Below are 18,202 nucleotides of genomic sequence, written 5' to 3'. Positions count from 1 at the left end.
TTAATAAGGGAGGGTTTTGGTCAAGTTAATGTGAGACTGACACGTTAAAAAGGGTCAACGAGTATGTCTTATCTCTAATTTCCATGATTCCATCAAAAGTGAAGTTGAAGAATGTGAGGGTTTGCTTTTATGAGGAAGAGAGCAATGAATGCGAAAGAGTTCTGTACTTCTGTTTTAGTCTAAGACAAGAAAGAGTCACAACACAAATAAAACAAAGTTCCATTGCATGATTTAGATGGTGACCTATGCATAAGGCAACTTACTATCTACCATTATTGCAGACAGCAGGAATATATATCAATGATACACAACATACATTTCACTATCGATCGAGTCAATGGTTAATGCCAAAAAAACAAAATTTAGCAAAAAAAGGATAAGCAAGAGTCCCCTTTACTAGTTCGTCTTTTGTTAGCCATCCACGTTTTTGTCTTAAGTTATGGTTTTGGTAATAAAGTACTTTAGACGAAAAATCTCAAATTGATACTAAAGCATGCATGAAATATAGTGAGCAACTACATACGTAAATGTTTCTCTTTATTCTTCTCTCCTCTACAACTACATACGTATAGTAGTAGCTAGTGGATTCTTCAAACCAAATTTAATTTTAACAATAGTTATTAGTAGTTATGATATATATTAAATTAATCACTACCAACAAATCATATAGTATGATACATTATCATAATTTTTTTTTTTTGACTTCATCATGATTATACAATTTAAATAAATAAATATTATTTTCCCAAGAGGGTCGGACTCAATTGGCTCGTGACCTCTCATACATCATATTTCTACTCAAGTGCTATTAGTGTTTTTTTTTTTTTCAAGGATAATTAGAAACCATTCCTTTTCATTTTGTCCCTCATAATGACAAAGTTTAAACTATTGGGGCATCACCTTTACTTATTGACATCGAACATTCGTGTTCTTCTACTTTTGTCTTCGTCTGGTTCGGTTTTGGTATAGAAGTTGACCCTTGAATTGTTTTATATAAATAGTACCAAAGTGCTTCCTTCGAAGTTCGAACGACATGACTATACTTGAACCAGATAGATAGATAGCCACTCTTTTCATGCTCAAAAGCATTACATTGCTTTTGCTTCTAAATCGTAATCATTCACGCTTTCCTTTTCCATAAGTGTAAATCAAAGAAAAGTATGTATGTAACATCATGATGTATTCTTATTCACCAACTGTTTACTTGCCTTGCATGTGTAATTAGATCTCCTGCGCACATAGTTCTCTTAACTTTGTAGAATATCCTGCTTCTTATTCTTTTTTTTTTTTTTTGGTAATAGTTTCGTAATACAAATACGTTTTAGTATCGATGGGTCTTTTAACATTCTATCATCATCGTATCTCTAATTTGAGATAACATAATTAATAGATGAACGATTCATCAGAAACTGTTTTGGTGGTATATTCGGAACTTGTAAAAAGACGTGGTTTCTTAATGATGATGTTTAATCCAATAAGTTCAACGCAGCTATTAAGTGTGAGTCGACATTGATAATAATAAATCATAAGTTTACACTGCCATGCACGAGTTTCTCGAAAGAATATACTTCGACGTCATAAATATTTTTGTAAGACTTATGGCAGTCAAAATAACCCTATCATCAGTAAAAAAAACACATTGTAAGTAAAATCTTTAAACTATCAAAATTTTAGTGACCTTTCCAAAAAACGTAATTAAATTTTAGATATGTGTAATGTTGTTGACCGATTAATTAACGAGATGTTGAGACAGAAGCTCTCACATAATTAAGACTGCTTTATTACCGTTAACATTTGAAGTATTTTACATATTTGCCCCTTATCATTACATATATCACGAAATAAGTAAGATATTTTAGTATTTTACACAAGGACTCAAGAGTCAAGATCAAACATGATGAAACACCATGAAAGGGGCATAAACACACACACATGACATAAACTAAAGAGAGATGTTCAAGAAGCCTTTTTTTTTTTTTAAAGAGCTAAAGATCAAATTAACTAACTAATTAAACATTCTTTAATCCATCCTCATTAGGGTTTGTATCGTTTATTTAAGCTTCCTGAATTTATATAATCTCAGTTCGATGACGACTGGTTCAAGGGACTCCTCCCACAACTCGCCGGCTTTGGACTGTTTCCGACGATTCGAGGACTCATCTGACCCAACCTGATTTCACTCACTCGTGGACTAAACACTTGAGACAAACTCCGGTTGTTGACTGGAGTCGAACTCGAACTTGTCACCTTAGGGCTACTTGTGTGTCTAAACTCTCCTCTGCTTCGTGTAATAACCTCATCAAGAATCTCTGAATCTCCTGGATACGAAGTTGTGGATCCTATCTCCGTTTCCTGTTTACGATCAGAGTTTGAGAGAAAGATTAAAAAAAAAAAAGAAGCTAAAGAAACAAAGTAAAGAGTTTAAAACAGAGTAATTGAATTTGTACCGCTGCGAGATTGAAGGGTAAAGCTGGAGCTTCTTCATACTCTGCTGCGTCTAAGTCCTGAAGATGAGCTCCTTTGAAGAATCTAGGGAGGATATACTGTCGGACTGGGATTAAGAACATGATCATTAAAGGAAACATGACTCCTGCGATTGGGATCCATGTGAGGCCAAAGCAGATTAAGAGATAAATCGCTTGGAAAATAGTGAACATTGCAATTGTCTTGAATGGAACGGTTTCCACGAATGTTGCATGGTAATCTTCAAGAACCCTGCAAATAAGAATATGACAGAACTGAGTTAAAATGAGGCTTTTTGAAGTTGAATGTGAGAAAAAGATTGGATCTTTAGTTACTTGAAGCGGCGACTTGGGGCGGTGAAGAGAAGTAAGATCCTTTCCCAGAATTGGTTTCCGGGTAAGCTTTCAATGGCCATGAAGGCAAAATAGCCCCATAGGACTGATGTTGGGATCATTTTAAGGATAGGCATAGCTGCAACGCATCCTCCAACCATTGTAGACTGAAGCAGGTTGCTTACCCGTTGTTCTTTCACTTCAACTGGTAGCAAATCATCAATTTCTTTCTCTATATCGAACAGAGTTTCATCAACTGGAGCATTGAGATTTCCGGTGAATGTAGTCGCTTGGATTGTCGATTCTTTCAGTTCTTTTAAACCCTGCCGGTGGAAAGAACTAATTCTCAGTTTCGTGATTTACTGACAAAATAGAAAGTGATTTGGAAGAAATTATTTACTTTGGGTTGTTGGTACACTAATGGTGTCTGCATGTGATGATAAGCTTCTTGCATATTGTCATAGAGCTGTCCCAAACTTGCATTCGTTTTTATGCTTCTTCGTGCTGTTGCAACCAGTCTGTTACGAAGCAACTGCAGAGAGAGCAAACGTCAATCTCAAAACTCCTGAAACCCCTGAAAATAAGACCATGGTGAGTGGTGTTACCTGGTATTTAAGAGTTGCTAAGCTCTTAGTATGCATTGGAGATTGAGGAATGACACCATTTGATGGAGGGACTCCAAGTAGACCACACATTAAGGTCTGCATTTGCAATATTGATTATGAACAATAGGCCCCAAACCAAAACAAAATTCAGATAGAGAAATCTTTTTGTTTCCTGCAAATTCTTACCAGAAACCCAAGAAGAAGCAAATCATAGTGGTACGAAGACGGTTTCCTCAAATTGAATTCGTTTTGCTGTGCAAGCTGTGAAGCTACGCTATGGTCAAAGTAATAAAGCACAGCAATCATTGAAGCTGGAATGAAAGCTCCAATAATGTAGGCGACTGGAACATCAAGCATCTCCTGCAAATTTTCAAGTTTTTTAGGCTTGTAAGTCTTAATGTTTCAGTCTGTAGAAGTGCATATACATGAAGATCAAAGAAAAAGACATACCTTTACTACGGTCCAATTTCCATAAGCACCAGGGGACCAAGGATTTGGGCTAAAAAGTCGCCGGGGGATTCCTTTTGGAACGTCTCCAGCTGGAATGTAGGAGACACCGGTCCACACTAGCACCATGAGTGGTACACCATAGTCAGCTATTAAGCTTCTGAGCCAGCCTGCGCAAGAGAAGCAAACTGAGTCACACAAGGCTTCTTCGAGAATTCAAAAATGTTTTGGCATGAATCCCATAAAAAAGAAGAATCCAGCTCATGAGATAGAGATGTTGTTTCACTTACCAGTTCCGTACCGCCATGATCTGGCTTTTCTGCTTCTAAGTCCAGTGAGAAGAAGGCCAAAGGAGAGAACCAGAGCAAACATCCCATTAGCAAACCTCCAGGAAGGTAAGAACTCCTTGAGCTTCTGATTCTCTCGTTCAGGAATGCGGAACTCATCGACTAGCCCCTGAATTATCATGCGTTAGAGTTTGATAAGCAAACCCACATTTTCTCAAATATCGAAAATTCAGAATCTTGCTTAAAAAGAGTTCCTACTTTGATGGCTTGTTGCATGAAGAGCATAGCAATAAGCAGTCCAAACAACTCTCCAGCAACTCGAGTGAACCTATTGATGATAGAACAAGCTCCACATATAGCCAGCACAAAGAGCATCAAAGCAGTCCAAACGCAAACCCTACACACAGATTGCAAACAGTAATGACAATGTTTTCAAATTTCAACACCCTGGTAACTGTTTTAAAGCAAAGTAAAAACTCACCATCCAGACCACGCCAAGAAGAGGTCTCGTCCCAATTCAGGTCTAGCCTTAGCAAAGTTAAACATGAAAGTGTACATAATAACAGTAGGCTCTGCAACACCGAGAATAAGCAGAGGCTGACCTCCGATAATGGAGTGTATCATGCCGCAAATGGCTGTGGAAGCTAAGGTTTGAACAGCCGTGAGAACTCCATCTGCGAAATTTCAAAACCCAAAATTTTCAATCCCTCAGCTGGAAAAAAGCAAATCTTTTGATAAAGGTAGAAACTTTTTTGCTGAATTTTTAATTTTTACCGGTGCTTCTTTCAAGTTGTTCACCGAATGAGATGACAGGAATCGCAGACGCGAAAAATATGTATGTGGTGGGAGCCAGAATCCTAATATAGATAAATAAGGAATCAAAAGGTTATAATCAATGAAGGATTCATATTGATTGTAAGATTAGTTAAAGATTAGTACCTAAAGCCAGCCTTGAATCCTCCGGTCCAATCTTGTTTATAGCACATCAATCGTCCTTTAAGATCATTTTTGATTCCTTCAAAGGGCACAAAAGTCTCTTCCATGACTCACTTGCTCTGTTTCGTTTCTCTCAGTCAATTCGTCAAACACTTGGAGTTCCCTTCCTTCTATGGTGAGAAGAAGAAAGATTTTGAGATGAAAAAAAACCCGGTTTAAAGGGGGGAAACAACGAATGAGCTACTTCAAACCGGACAAACCCATGTTAAAGAACATGACTTTATTCAAAGTTCAGCGAAGAACAGCAGAGAAATGCAGGAAAACCCAATAAGGAAGAGAAGAGAAGAAGAAGAAGATTGAATCTGGATGAAGAAAGATACATGAAGAGAAGATACAATTTACATGATATGTGGAGAAAGAGAGGTTTTTTTTTTTGTTTTTTGATTAGTGTGTTATGTGTTTGAAATTACATAAAGAAGAAGAAGAAGAAGAGCTGAGCTGATGCTAAAATGTAAGTATTATGAAATGTCTCTGGTCTGGTGGCAACTGGCAACGAAGAAGAAGACGAAGGAATCTCCATTTATATAAGCTAACCAAAATTAAAGAAAAAAAAAAAAAAAAACTTGAATTTCATTATTTTTTTATTATATATAAAAACAAAAGTAAATATAATAACCAGAAGGAAAAAAATTTAATACAAAAAAATATGATTTAGGAGAGACGAGACAATTGCGTGAATTTTGCGATTGCTTGAGAAAATAATGATTTCCTAAAAAAAATATATATTACTTTTCTTTTTCTTTTTGCATCATCATCATCAAAGCTTAAGAAAAGTTGTTAATTAAAGTTGTTTTGCTTAATCCAACAAAATAAATATACAAGAAAAATGGTCAAATTATAATAATCTCCCTTCTTAATAAGGAAAAGGTTAGCCCGATAGTGATGATTTATATTGTAAATAAAATTCTGAATTATTTTACTTCTACTTAATTAGTAGTATTAATCTACTCGATTATAATTTTGAAGTACGTGAAAACTGGGAATAGTTTTTGTTTTGGAACTTGGGAGTATAAAAAAAAGGTTACGTTACAATATCCTAAAAAGATGGTTAAGAAAATAATTAAGAAACGAGGGTGAGTGAGATTGACATGCGTCTGCTTGGACTTATTTGTTTTGGATGTGTCAATCTGTTAAAAAAAATATCCAATTTTCAATGCTTGGTTTGTGTTTTATGTTAAATATGTTTTTATTAATATCTTGCTTTAGTTTGTTCTCCTATCATTTCGATAATTAATTGGTTCAACTTGCATCTTTTATTTGTTCAATCGATAGATACCCCTCTCATCTTACTATCATTTTTGTTTTATTACTTACTATAAAACTTCATTAATATAATGTGTCCACTGAATTTATGCTGTGAAGTGATTTTTCATGTATTTGTTTTTGCCTCTAAAAACAATCGTTTTATACATATCTTTCTTAACTAAAGTTATGATTCGATATATAGATTTTATGCCAAAATTTTGATACAATAGGCAGAAAAATTAAACAGTTTTATGAGAAGACACTTTTAATTAGTTGTAATAAAATCGTAGATGCTGCTTATATTATGTACATAAATATTTTATAATCACCATGCAGTGATGTGGCATTAGTTAGACGTCAACCAAACACACAGAAGAATCTAAAGAACTACGAAGCAAACTTGACCTAACTATCCCATCCCAATTCATTTAAAAACTAATTTAACTTTTTCACTATGTTAACTTTCACAAAAATTAAAATTAATATAATTATTTGTTAGGATTTGGATTCAGATACGTTTAAAAGTTGTCTTTCAAATGTTTGGCTGCGGTTTCTCACGCATAGCTTAATTTGGCTCCTTTTAACATGACCCATAAGAGACTTAAGAGTAATTAAATCTGTAAAGGCCAATTAAATAAAGATAAAAAAAACTATATATTATACGTAAGGAATGCATGTCCCACAGTCTCTTCCATTTATCTTAACTTTATGATATAATGAGCTAGTCTTGCTGTTATATATTTTTGATATATTTGGTGAGTGTACGGATAATTTTGGATTGGTCCCAGAAAAAGTGTATTTCGTAGAGGTTGAAATTGTTCTACGGATGTGTTACGTACGTGTGTTAGATAGATAATACAGACGTTTGAAGGGAAAAGTATATTATATATATATATATATATGTGATGATATATTGATATGATATATGCATGCACTTGTGTGATGTACGTACATGTGCTTACACATATATGACAAAATACGTAATACTCCCTCCGTTTCATAATATTGGATGTTTAGAGGATTATTTTTGTTTCATAATATAAGATGTTTCCAACTTTCTATGCAACTTTTAGATTAATTTTATATTTTTTATTATGCAGTCTTGGGTATGATTGGTTAAACTTTTTAAAAGTAACTTTTTTTTAATATGTATGTTTCTACTAAAACATCCTATATTTTGAAACGGAGGGAGTATATAATTGGAAAAGAGAGATCTGACCCATGTGCTATAGACAACTCGACGCAATCTCACAACCACAATACACTAGAGACCCTTATTTTACGAACTAACAACTTCCACGACTATATCTTTTTTATTCGAGTGCAATTGTTTAATATTTTCTGTAGTGATCACTATATTTGTAATGCTTCGGAGATGTCTCATAATATATATCTCATTCATTTCATGTCTACTTTGTAGAGCAAAAAATCAACATAAGTCATTGGCTAATTTAAATATAGAAAATAGTTACATTAATGTGATGATATGGATTTGTTTACATTATCGTGTAACCGAGGAACTAATAATACGACGGCCTGCCAAATTTCAAATGACGCATAATTTCTCTACAATTTTTTTTCTCCAAAAGCATATACTTTGTATTGGGACCTTTCCTCATGGGTCCATACCTTGTTTATTCGAAAAGAGTTCAAACGATAACAAAAGTATTATTAAGCAATTTAAAAAACTATACAGTTCGTGTAGTTGTTTCGCTGAGTCGATTATTATGTACTTAAAAAAATAAGTAATGTGTCAAATCGTAACTGATCATTAGTCATTTACGTGCTTTTTATATTCGTTTCACTTCATTCATCTACTGTTTCGATATTAAATCAAAAGCTCACAACAAGAAAGGACGACTTTTTTAATTCCAAATTGATTGGTGAATTCGTGGGGGTATCAATTTAATTATACTTGTCGGTAATCGGTATGTCACTAACGCTAAGAACTCTCCAAACTAATTTCTTTGAAATGGCGACTCAAACCGTCTTCTACAATCATTCAAAATCTTCTTTGGTGTTTCATTATGACGGGTTTGTGAAGCGGTTCAACGAAACCCTACCGTATGAGTGATGCTTCCTTCAAGTTTAGGCAGTTTATATGCACAAACCAGTACCGTAAACATTAAAATTCTAATAAAATGGCTATTCAACATTAAACGATGATAAAAAAAATATATGTTAACAACATTTTTGTGTGTTGGTGTCATTATTAAGTGTCATACACATTCAACTTCGTATATTACATAATATACGTTAATACATATATATAGAAGCTTCTGAGCAAATCTTACAAAATTTATAGAGATAGTAAACAATTTTGATTTGTTAACAGAAAATATAAGATTCTCTCTCAAATCTTATTCACACATGTACACGTGACAACATCATGCACTAATACAAATTACACTTACTAGTTATGCTACACCATGCATCTGATTAAAATAAGATATTTTTTTCTGCATAGATAAATCGGTAGGATCAATATAAACTTTCGAAAACGATAGATATTAAAAGTGTTGAAAAAGCCAACTGTATCTATGAAAATCTCCTTGCGTCAATGAATTTAATCGGTTCTTTCTAATGCCTTATCGCGTCATAGCATGCACACAACATAGTTCCTTTACGAAAGTTTTTTTTTAATATATTAATCCTCGCTTTAATATATATATCAAGGATTTTTGTCTTTCACGTTATGTTACATAGTGAAACAGATGTAAAACTTAATCTCTATCATTAACCTTCATGAATCCTTTTCACCATAATCAAACAATCTTTAACAACAAAAAAAACCACGAGAATAATTTTCCCCATTTAAAATTTTGCAAATAAACACCATCACTCATTTGTTTTGATATTGTACTTTCTATTCTAAATAAGCATGTTTGATTATATTTGGCTACCGGTACCGAATACACACGTAAGTTTCTTTACCTCTCACTACAAAAAAAAGGTTGTATTGCATCAATTAAATTGTATCAGAAAACTAAACGAAACTAATTTAAATTACTTATTTATAACTGATACAAAATATCTAATTTAACATCAGTTATGATAATCGATGTTAATATTAATTTGTTTGACATCAATTCATCAAAATTGATGCAACTTTATATTAGTTTGTGTCACTTTCAAAATACTGATACAAATATATATATTTCCATCACATATAATTGATGTATTTATTACTTTTTATTAACATCACTTAAAAAATTTAGAAAAAAATTTACATCAATAAAAAATGATGCTAATAAAAAATTTACATCAATAAAAAATTTAAGGGGCGGAAGATTTTTAGCAAACATAATTGTGATTTTCTCACTTACCAAAGAAAAACATAATTGTGATATTCTAGTTTCCTTAGTTAACCAAAATTGATGGCTAAAAAACATCTTTTTGATCAATCTCTAGTTGATACAGTATCTTCTAATTCAAATTCAAATCTTTTTGTTACAAGGAACTGGCCTAATATCTAGCAGTTACAATATCTCCTAATTGATAAACCCCATGTACGAGAACGAAAGCTAAAAAAAAACTTCTCCTCATCTTCTATGTCATATACTTATGTGAAATCATACTTCTTTGTGAGTCCAGCTTTCTCCGAATAAGCTCCATCTTTCCAGTGAAGATTGTTCATTTGTGACTTTGTGTACAAACGAACAATCCTGTCGGCATCTCAAAGATTAGTTTTTCTAATGTGTTCCATGTGATGATGACGTAGAATTCTTCTACTTGTGTTTTACGGAGGAGACATGTGCTTTTGGCTAAGATTGGGAGTGAATCCAACGGGAGTTTCTTTCTTTCACGGCAGTTGCCGGTGCAGCACAAGAGAAATCTGTTTTCTCAAGGTGGATGGCTGTTTTGGTGATTAGGGATGGTGGCTTGTTGTTGAGAAGAGGTGGACTTTGTTAACGGCGGAAGCAGTGATTAGGGACAGTGGCTGGCCGCTTGAGTTGCCATAATCTCTTTTATTATCCTTTCTAATTTTTTTGTTTTTAATTAAGTAATTTTGTTGTTTTAATCAACTATTGTTATCTAATTATTATTCTTGTAATGGTACGTTTGTAACACAATTTCTTCTGTTACTTTAATTTGGAAAAATTATTCTATTTTATTTTTAGCTGTAGTTATTTATGTAAATGACTCAATAATCAAAATTATTTATAAAAATTGAAATTAATTTTAACATTGATTTATGGAAATCAAATAATTATTAAAATCAAATAGTCAACCGATATTAGTTTTAACATCAATTATTATAACTGATAAAAATATTTAACATCACTTACTATAACTATAACAAATATTCACATCATTTATATTAACCGATGCAAAATTTAGATCACTTTTTGTAACTAATGCATGTTAACATCATTTAGAAAAATTGATGTAAATATTTGTATATTAACATCAGTTTGAAATAAACTGATACAAATTATTTGCATCAACAAAATGTAAATCGTTTGTTAAAGTGATACAAATTATTTTTACATCATTTAAATCTGATGTAAATATATAAAATAAATGATGTTAAACAACTTTTTTTTGTAGTGTCTTTGATACGAAATAGGCAGATGATCTTCGTTTTCACTTTCCATTAATACGAGGTTCTTGCATGTTTTATCAATCACCAAATCGGTCAATAAGTTACGGGGGAAAATTGCATATATACACAAAAGTATACGCATCCACTTACGTCCACGCACAGCATCAGTTAATTATCATTTTACAATTTCGTTTATATTACTTCGAGACAATTGATGGAGAAAAACACTAGTATCTTTTAAGCAAAACAAATCGAAGTGAGAAAAGACAAAAACCAACTGTGTATAAAGCCGAAACAGATGATGGGTCCATAAAAGGCCGAACCTCCACTTCTATTTTCTGTTTATAAATATGATTTATTCCCATAATAACAAAAAATTTAAAAACATCTCTCAAAGTGGTAGGCCCTTTTCCTTCATAATTTCTCAGTTTTTTCTCCCATTTGACACCCTTCACTTCAACAACACTTCACATTTGTTATATGACCTTTTTCTGTCACCACATTATTGTGAGAGTCGATACTGTTTATATTATGGGTTTCTAATTTAAATTCAATTAACAGTTGATATATTTTACTCATCCTGTCTATGTAATTTCAAGTTTTATATCACATTTTTTATTTTGGATTAACATTTATCAAACAATAGTTATTTTATATATATAGAAAATCTCGTATCAAGACCGAATCCTTCATTATTCGAGTCAAACGTTCTAAATATATCGAAACTCAGAATCATATTTAGATATATCTCAAGTACATGCACGACTATATATCTTACCACGTATACAGTAATACAAGTACACGAAACGAACAGCTACACAAGTACACAACAAGCGTCAAGCGAGGTTCATCACTCGTGTTCACCTGTGTATATAGGAGTAAGATGTCATGCGCGACTTTTGACCAATATAGTTCTACAAACTAAACGTTGAAACTTGAAATAAATATGCAAAAAGAAAAAGAAGAAACAAAGCAATTGATTAGCTAGCCTAGTTTGAAACGACGCCTCCTTAACGTTTGTGCGTTGTTTGTTAACGCGTCTGAATCTCTCTACGAACAATGCATTACGGATATAAGGAATTTTAACATTATTTGATATCCGAAAACTACACACACTGACACACATATATATATATTATAATTATTTTTTGTTTCCATGTAATAGAAAGAAAGACTGCATACAAAAGCCTATTTGAAGCTTATGTAAAAACAAAAAAACATTGTAATTAAATTACGTATATTTTGTGTTACTAAAAACCCTAACCGTTATCAGAATATACAAATCTGAAACCTTCTTACATATTTAAGAAGAACATGAAAAAACATCGAGAGTATTCGATTGGATTCTCAAGTTAAGCTTAGAAAATTTGGACGTATGAAATACATTGTGTTGTCGTCCACTTATACAATAAAGTGTGAAACATGGATGATGCATGAAGGCTAGACTTCCAATGTCTACAAATATTTTATAATGCTTGTGGTAGGGTCTTTTCATTATCATGTCTCACTTCTTCTTTTTTTCATCCCTCATCTTAAACGTCTAATATAATTTTTACTTTTCACCAAAATAATTATTGTTTCATTCTATATAAAAAGCATATGAATTTATCGAATTTTCAAAAAGAAAAAAAAAAAAGAGAGGAAATTTTGGAGCCTCAAAATTGTAATTATAATGTTTTTATAAGTTTGACTTCGAAAAATCCAAATAAACGCGCAAATCATTACCATTAATTAATATAACTTTTGTGCACGCAATTGATTCAGACACAAGGACCGACCAATTTGAGAACAATGAATGGTTATGATTCATCCTTATAAAAAAGCTCTCGTGACAGCAAACCCGATGTTGTTGGTTAAGTTCATACCCGGTTTACTAAAACCAGACGAATAACTTCTTGCGACGCCGTTTGGATGAAGATTCGAATTCGTGAGTGAGTGAAAGACGCTTTGGTTATAAAAAGCCCAATAAGCCTATAAATCGATTAATTAATGGGCTGAATTGTGTTGGCCCATAACGAGGATAAATGGAGGAGGAAGGTCCAAAATAAGTATTTTAATTAATAAAAACATATATTCGACGTATTTTTAACGCTCACTTGGTTTTATTTAAGTAAGATTTTTTTGTGTCTTATAAGGAAAAAGAAACAAAAATAAAATCCATCGTGAAACGTTCGAAGGACATTTCTTTAGGACGACCATATCGGCGTTAAGGAGAGAGAGCTTAGATCTCGTGCGGCGTTTGCTGTTTTTCCGGTAAGTTTTATTCCGCCGATTCGTTCTCTATCTCTCTCCTGTTTAGTGATTCTGCCTCTGTTCGAATTCCTTTCCCGCGATCCGGATCCTTGTGTAGTTTACGGCTCGTCTTCTCCAGATCTGTTGTGTTTCTTCCGTTTTGTATTATGAGTGGATGTGTTTTCTTGTGATTCGCTAGTTTCTAATGCTGGATCTGTATCTGCGTTGTGGAAATTCAAATTGATGTTAGTCGATAATTAGGCTGTTCTATCATAGTTAGGATTAATAGTTGATGATTCTCCGGAATTGTAGATCTTAGATCTTGATTCGATCCCCAGAAATGAGAGAATAAGAATGAGTTTCGATACGTTTTTGTATGTAGGTCTGCAATGGTGTTTTTGAATCTATAGATGATACGCGTTTTGCAGTTATTTTTCTGGATTTAGAATTGAGAATTGAGAATTTTGAATCTGCTTATGTGAACAGGCTTGGAAAAAATGGGTTTGTCCTTTGGAAAGTTGTTCAGCAGGCTCTTTGCGAAGAAAGAGATGCGTATTCTGATGGTGGGTCTCGATGCTGCTGGTAAGACGACCATCTTGTACAAGCTCAAACTTGGAGAGATCGTCACCACTATTCCTACCATTGGTGAGTGTAGTTAGTTACTTTATATACCTGATTTGTTTGTTGTTGAATGTTTCACTTGTTTTTGTATGAGTAGCTGAACTCTTTTTCGACTCTTTTTGTTTTTAGGGTTCAACGTTGAGACTGTTGAATACAAGAACATCAGCTTTACCGTGTGGGATGTCGGGGGTCAAGACAAGGTATCAATCATTTCCTCATTTTTTTTATCATGCAAGCATTTTTATGTGGTCGGCCATCCAATTATGATGTCATAAGTTAAGAAATGGTTTGCTTATTAGGTTCAGTGTAGGTATTATATATCTATACCCGCACTCTACATTTGATAAGCGAAATCAATTAAGCTGGAATTTCAGACATCCTTTGATTGATCCTCAAAGAGATGTTTTTTTCTTGCTTACATTCGTAGATCAGCACCTTTTTCTTTGTGGACTATGTTGTCTCATCTGAGTTCTGCTTGTAGAATTGATTGGACTCTTACGAATTTAATAACCTCCTTCTTTGTGCTCATTCAGATCCGTCCATTGTGGAGACATTACTTCCAGAACACACAGGGACTCATCTTTGTTGTGGACAGTAATGATCGTGACCGTGTTGTTGAAGCCAGGGATGAGCTTCACAGGATGCTCAATGAGGTATTCTTACTCAACACTTACATCTATGTTTTTGTATAATGGCCAGAGATCATATGTTTGTTTGTTTTTTTTTTTGACTTTGTATTGTTTTTCTGGTAGGATGAATTGAGGGATGCCGTTCTTCTTGTTTTTGCTAACAAGCAAGATCTTCCCAACGCGATGAACGCTGCTGAGATAACCGACAAGCTTGGGCTTCACTCCCTCCGCCAACGACACTGGTGAGCTAGAAACACATAAATCAGCTTTTCTCGATCCACTGTCTATTATTACTCGTGACATGTGAGCTCATGTGATCATTGTAATGACAGGTACATTCAGAGCACATGTGCCACCTCAGGAGAAGGTCTCTATGAGGGACTTGACTGGCTCTCCAACAACATCGCAAACAAGGTATCAACTACCAGCTACTACTCTCTTTTAACAACTTCAATTTTGGTTTATAATCCGAATCTGACACTTCTTAAATGTATGTATGATTCGCAGGCATAGAAGGGAGATTAGCCAGATTCCTCTTTTTTGCTTGTTTGGTTTATAAATCAAAGAAGAGTTCTGTTTCGCTAGTACTAAAAGATTTATTATTATATTCTTCTTCTTCGTCTCTTATCTCAAACTCAGATCATTTCACACTTTTGTATTTTCCCTTTAATAACTCGTTACTTTTTCGCCTCTTCTTCCCGAAGTGAGTATATCAGTTTCATCTTATCTTTTGCATCAGTATTACTTTCGAAGCAAAAATTGAACTGTAATTTTCTGTAAACTGGTCAGTTCACATCTTAGAAATGAAATTGGGCTGTTTTTGGAATATTTTATTCAAGATTGAAATTCGAAGATGCACGTAAAAATTGATGATACACACGTTATAGACAAATAATAAGAAAAAGGAAATCAAATCACACGACAAAGTCCAAAGCATTTGAAACCAGAGACGGCATGTGTGGTTGTCGACCGGACACATGACCACTTGCTACCCGGGAAAAAAAAAGCTACCTAATTTACCGACAATTTTAACTACTGATGACATTCAAGCAGCGGACGGTGCGGTAACGTAATTGACGCGTCCAGCCTCAGTAAGAGCGGTGATAAACGGCTTCAGATTCACCAGATCGGCATCTGTGTCGGCGACAGGTTTCTTGTAGTTCAAGGAATCATCGTTGTAAATGTCCCACCATTTGTTCACTAACATTTTGATGTCTTCTCTGTCCATGTTCGCTTCCTTCCCTGTGTACCTCCACGGCTTCGAACCCTGTTAAGACAAACAAACGAAATAATTCAGAACACGGAATGAAGAATTAATTGTTTTGAAATGAAACAAAACCAGGTACAAATATAACTTACCGCTGCACAGTAGTGCACCACCTTGACTTTAGCAAGCTCTACATTTTCTGGGTGACGCCATAACATCGCAAGGACGAGATTGTACACTAAAGGAATCGGCTTGTAAATTTTCTTGAAGTACATGTTCAGAAAATCCTGCGTAATCAAATCCATAACTTAGAAAAAGATGAAAACAGAGCGTAACCGAGAAAGGCTAGTCTAAATAAATTAATCTTTGCACTATACCTGTTCCGCGAAAGGAGTTGGAGGAGTGATTTTAAGAGTTTTTAGTAGGTCCTCGTAAGTCTCGAGTTTAGGCTCGAACAAGAACATCCCTGCGTTGAAGTAAAGAGCCGGTGGTTCTCCAAACTCCGCCTTTGGCCACTGGACTTTCTCCGGGCACTGTTGGCAATATCCGATCTTGTATTGCGGCGTGTGGCTCCATGTCTTCTCGCAGAAACAATCCATGACCGCGTAGAAATATCCATCAGGAAGATCGAACAAGTGATCGATGTTCTCGTAAACTTGAATGTCTCCATCTAAATATATCATTTTACTATACTCCACAAACTGCATATATAACACAAAAACAGAGCATTAACCACATCATCTACAGAAGGATAGTATAAAACGACGTCGTATGAAAGGTACCTTCCAGATACGGAGTTTAGAGTAGTTGATGACGTAATAAGCCATGGCAAACTGAGTTTGGTTCTCGGGTGGGTAAACGGGTTCGATTTCACGGACAATGCAGCCCTGTTCCACCAGTATACGACGGTGCTCCTCGGGCACGTCAGGTAATATAGCAACAACGAGTGGATACGCCGATTTGACTTTTCTTAACCCCTTGGCTAAGCCAACGACTCCTTTGACATAGTCACCGTTACCAGCGAGAAACGTCACGTAAGCTCGACTGCTACCCTGGATCGTCGGAGACGGTTTTGTTATCGTCACGGTGGATTTAGCAGCGGGGGTTTGAGTAAGTTCCGGAGCCATGTGAGAGACACGTGACCTGCTGCGCGGAGAGGGATGTGATCTTTAGAGTTTTGTTCAGTTGTGTGCTTTTGTGTTTACTGATGACTGATGAGGATTTCATGTGATCTGCTGAACTGGATTAATATAGGCGCTTGGATCGGTTACGATCATGAAATCTGAAACGTACACGTGTAAATAGGAGATCAGACGGTGGTGATTGGCGTTTGGTGAAAGTTCTGGAACGGTTAATTTGGAAAAGGAAAACGCTAGAAGCAGCTAGTATACTACGGCCTACCGTTTTGTGTTATTGGCTGCTACGACGTACATTGTTCGTACTCCTCTATTTTTATTTGAAAATTGTTTAGAAAGTTTGCTTAACAACAACAAACTATGTTTAAAAGTTTTCAAATCTATATCAAAACAAACTTATTCCGTTAAACCCCTTTATATTAAATCATAGAAATGTTTCAGTCCTCTGAAATGATCCCGACCAATTTCATAGATCTCTGCCAGCAAATTAGAGTATATGCCTCTAAAATACGTCATTACAGACTCTTTCATATCGTTCATGTAATGCTGACCACAAAAACAAAATGATATGAGAATAATATGAGAATCATTGTATCGGATGATTATATTTAAAAAAAAACTTAAACTTATGCATACATTGAATCCTAGTTTAAGATAAAGTTGGGAAACATAATTTCTAACTGCTCTAACCAATTGTCACAAATTTCCGTAAGCAACAACATCAGGAATCTTAAGTAGCAATTAGGCCAATTACACATTTTTTGGTTGAAATATAAACATGATTTAACTGTACTTCTTTTCTTTTAAGTTGGAAATAAGTTGGAAACAATAATGAATTAAAATAGTAATATAATAATTATTAAATGAAAAATAAAATTTTGATAAGTAATTTTTTTTTAGTCAAAATAAGTCATAACTCATATATAATACATCTTTATATTACAAGATACTAGAGTTATACCATAAAATAAAAAGTTGTAAATGCATATTTTTATTGTATTAAAGAATTTTCGAATTTTTTCACAACAACTAAAAAGAAAAAAAACATTGATAATTTTTAATTTTTTATTACTTTTTAGACTGCTGATATTTATCTAATTTTCTTTATATATATTGTTATCTGACCCAACTAATTTTAACTTCTCTCTAAGTTTTTTTTTTTTTTTTTTTTTTGAAATTGAACCTAAAGGAAACTTGTTTATCCATGTGCTTAATTGCCCATTATTTATTGTGTAATAATAGTACATCACAAAGAAATAGAAAAAAAAATTACTATTAAAATATAAAGAGGTAAATTAAGCACGTGGAAAATGGAGACTTCTTGTGAGAATATAAAGAGGTAAATTACTGTTGAGTCTTTTTTTTTTTTATCTGGGTGAAGAGGAGCCGTGAGAGACACGCGCGCCAGCTGATTTGGGGCCATTCGTCTCTTAATGGGCCATAATAAAAAACCAAT

At 34.0% G+C, this 18,202-nt stretch overlaps 3 protein-coding genes across 3 annotated transcripts; 1 reads left to right on the top strand and 2 right to left on the bottom strand.

The window, feature by feature from the left end:
- On the bottom strand, window positions 2,064-5,634 carry LOC104784583 (boron transporter 1). Its single transcript, XM_010509620.2, has 12 exons — window positions 5,074-5,634; window positions 4,909-4,991; window positions 4,616-4,808; window positions 4,393-4,531; window positions 4,138-4,303; window positions 3,851-4,017; window positions 3,587-3,760; window positions 3,401-3,496; window positions 3,196-3,327; window positions 2,799-3,118; window positions 2,448-2,715; window positions 2,064-2,352 (listed from the first exon to the last, which is right to left on the bottom strand). Exons 1-12 carry the CDS (start codon window positions 5,175-5,177, stop codon window positions 2,080-2,082), a joined length of 2,115 nt encoding a protein of 704 aa, XP_010507922.1. The 5' UTR covers window positions 5,178-5,634; the 3' UTR covers window positions 2,064-2,079.
- LOC104784582 (ADP-ribosylation factor 1) lies at window positions 13,050-15,127 on the top strand. Its single transcript, XM_010509619.2, has 7 exons — window positions 13,050-13,174; window positions 13,640-13,798; window positions 13,904-13,974; window positions 14,308-14,427; window positions 14,527-14,645; window positions 14,736-14,817; window positions 14,911-15,127. Exons 2-7 carry the CDS (start codon window positions 13,651-13,653, stop codon window positions 14,914-14,916), a joined length of 546 nt encoding a protein of 181 aa, XP_010507921.1. The 5' UTR covers window positions 13,050-13,174; window positions 13,640-13,650; the 3' UTR covers window positions 14,917-15,127.
- LOC104784581 (galactinol synthase 1) lies at window positions 15,216-16,846 on the bottom strand. The gene is made up of 4 exons (XM_010509618.2): window positions 16,393-16,846; window positions 15,988-16,311; window positions 15,763-15,897; window positions 15,216-15,670 (listed from the first exon to the last, which is right to left on the bottom strand). The coding sequence occupies exons 1-4, from the start codon at window positions 16,735-16,737 to the stop codon at window positions 15,449-15,451; spliced, it is 1,026 nt and encodes a 341-aa protein (XP_010507920.1). The 5' UTR covers window positions 16,738-16,846; the 3' UTR covers window positions 15,216-15,448.

This window comes from Camelina sativa, chromosome 5 (genome assembly GCF_000633955.1).
Source record: "Camelina sativa cultivar DH55 chromosome 5, Cs, whole genome shotgun sequence".
Lineage (NCBI taxonomy): Eukaryota > Viridiplantae > Streptophyta > Magnoliopsida > Brassicales > Brassicaceae > Camelina > Camelina sativa.
Note: the sequence above shows the minus strand (reverse complement) of the source record. Positions and strands in the feature narration are given on the sequence as shown.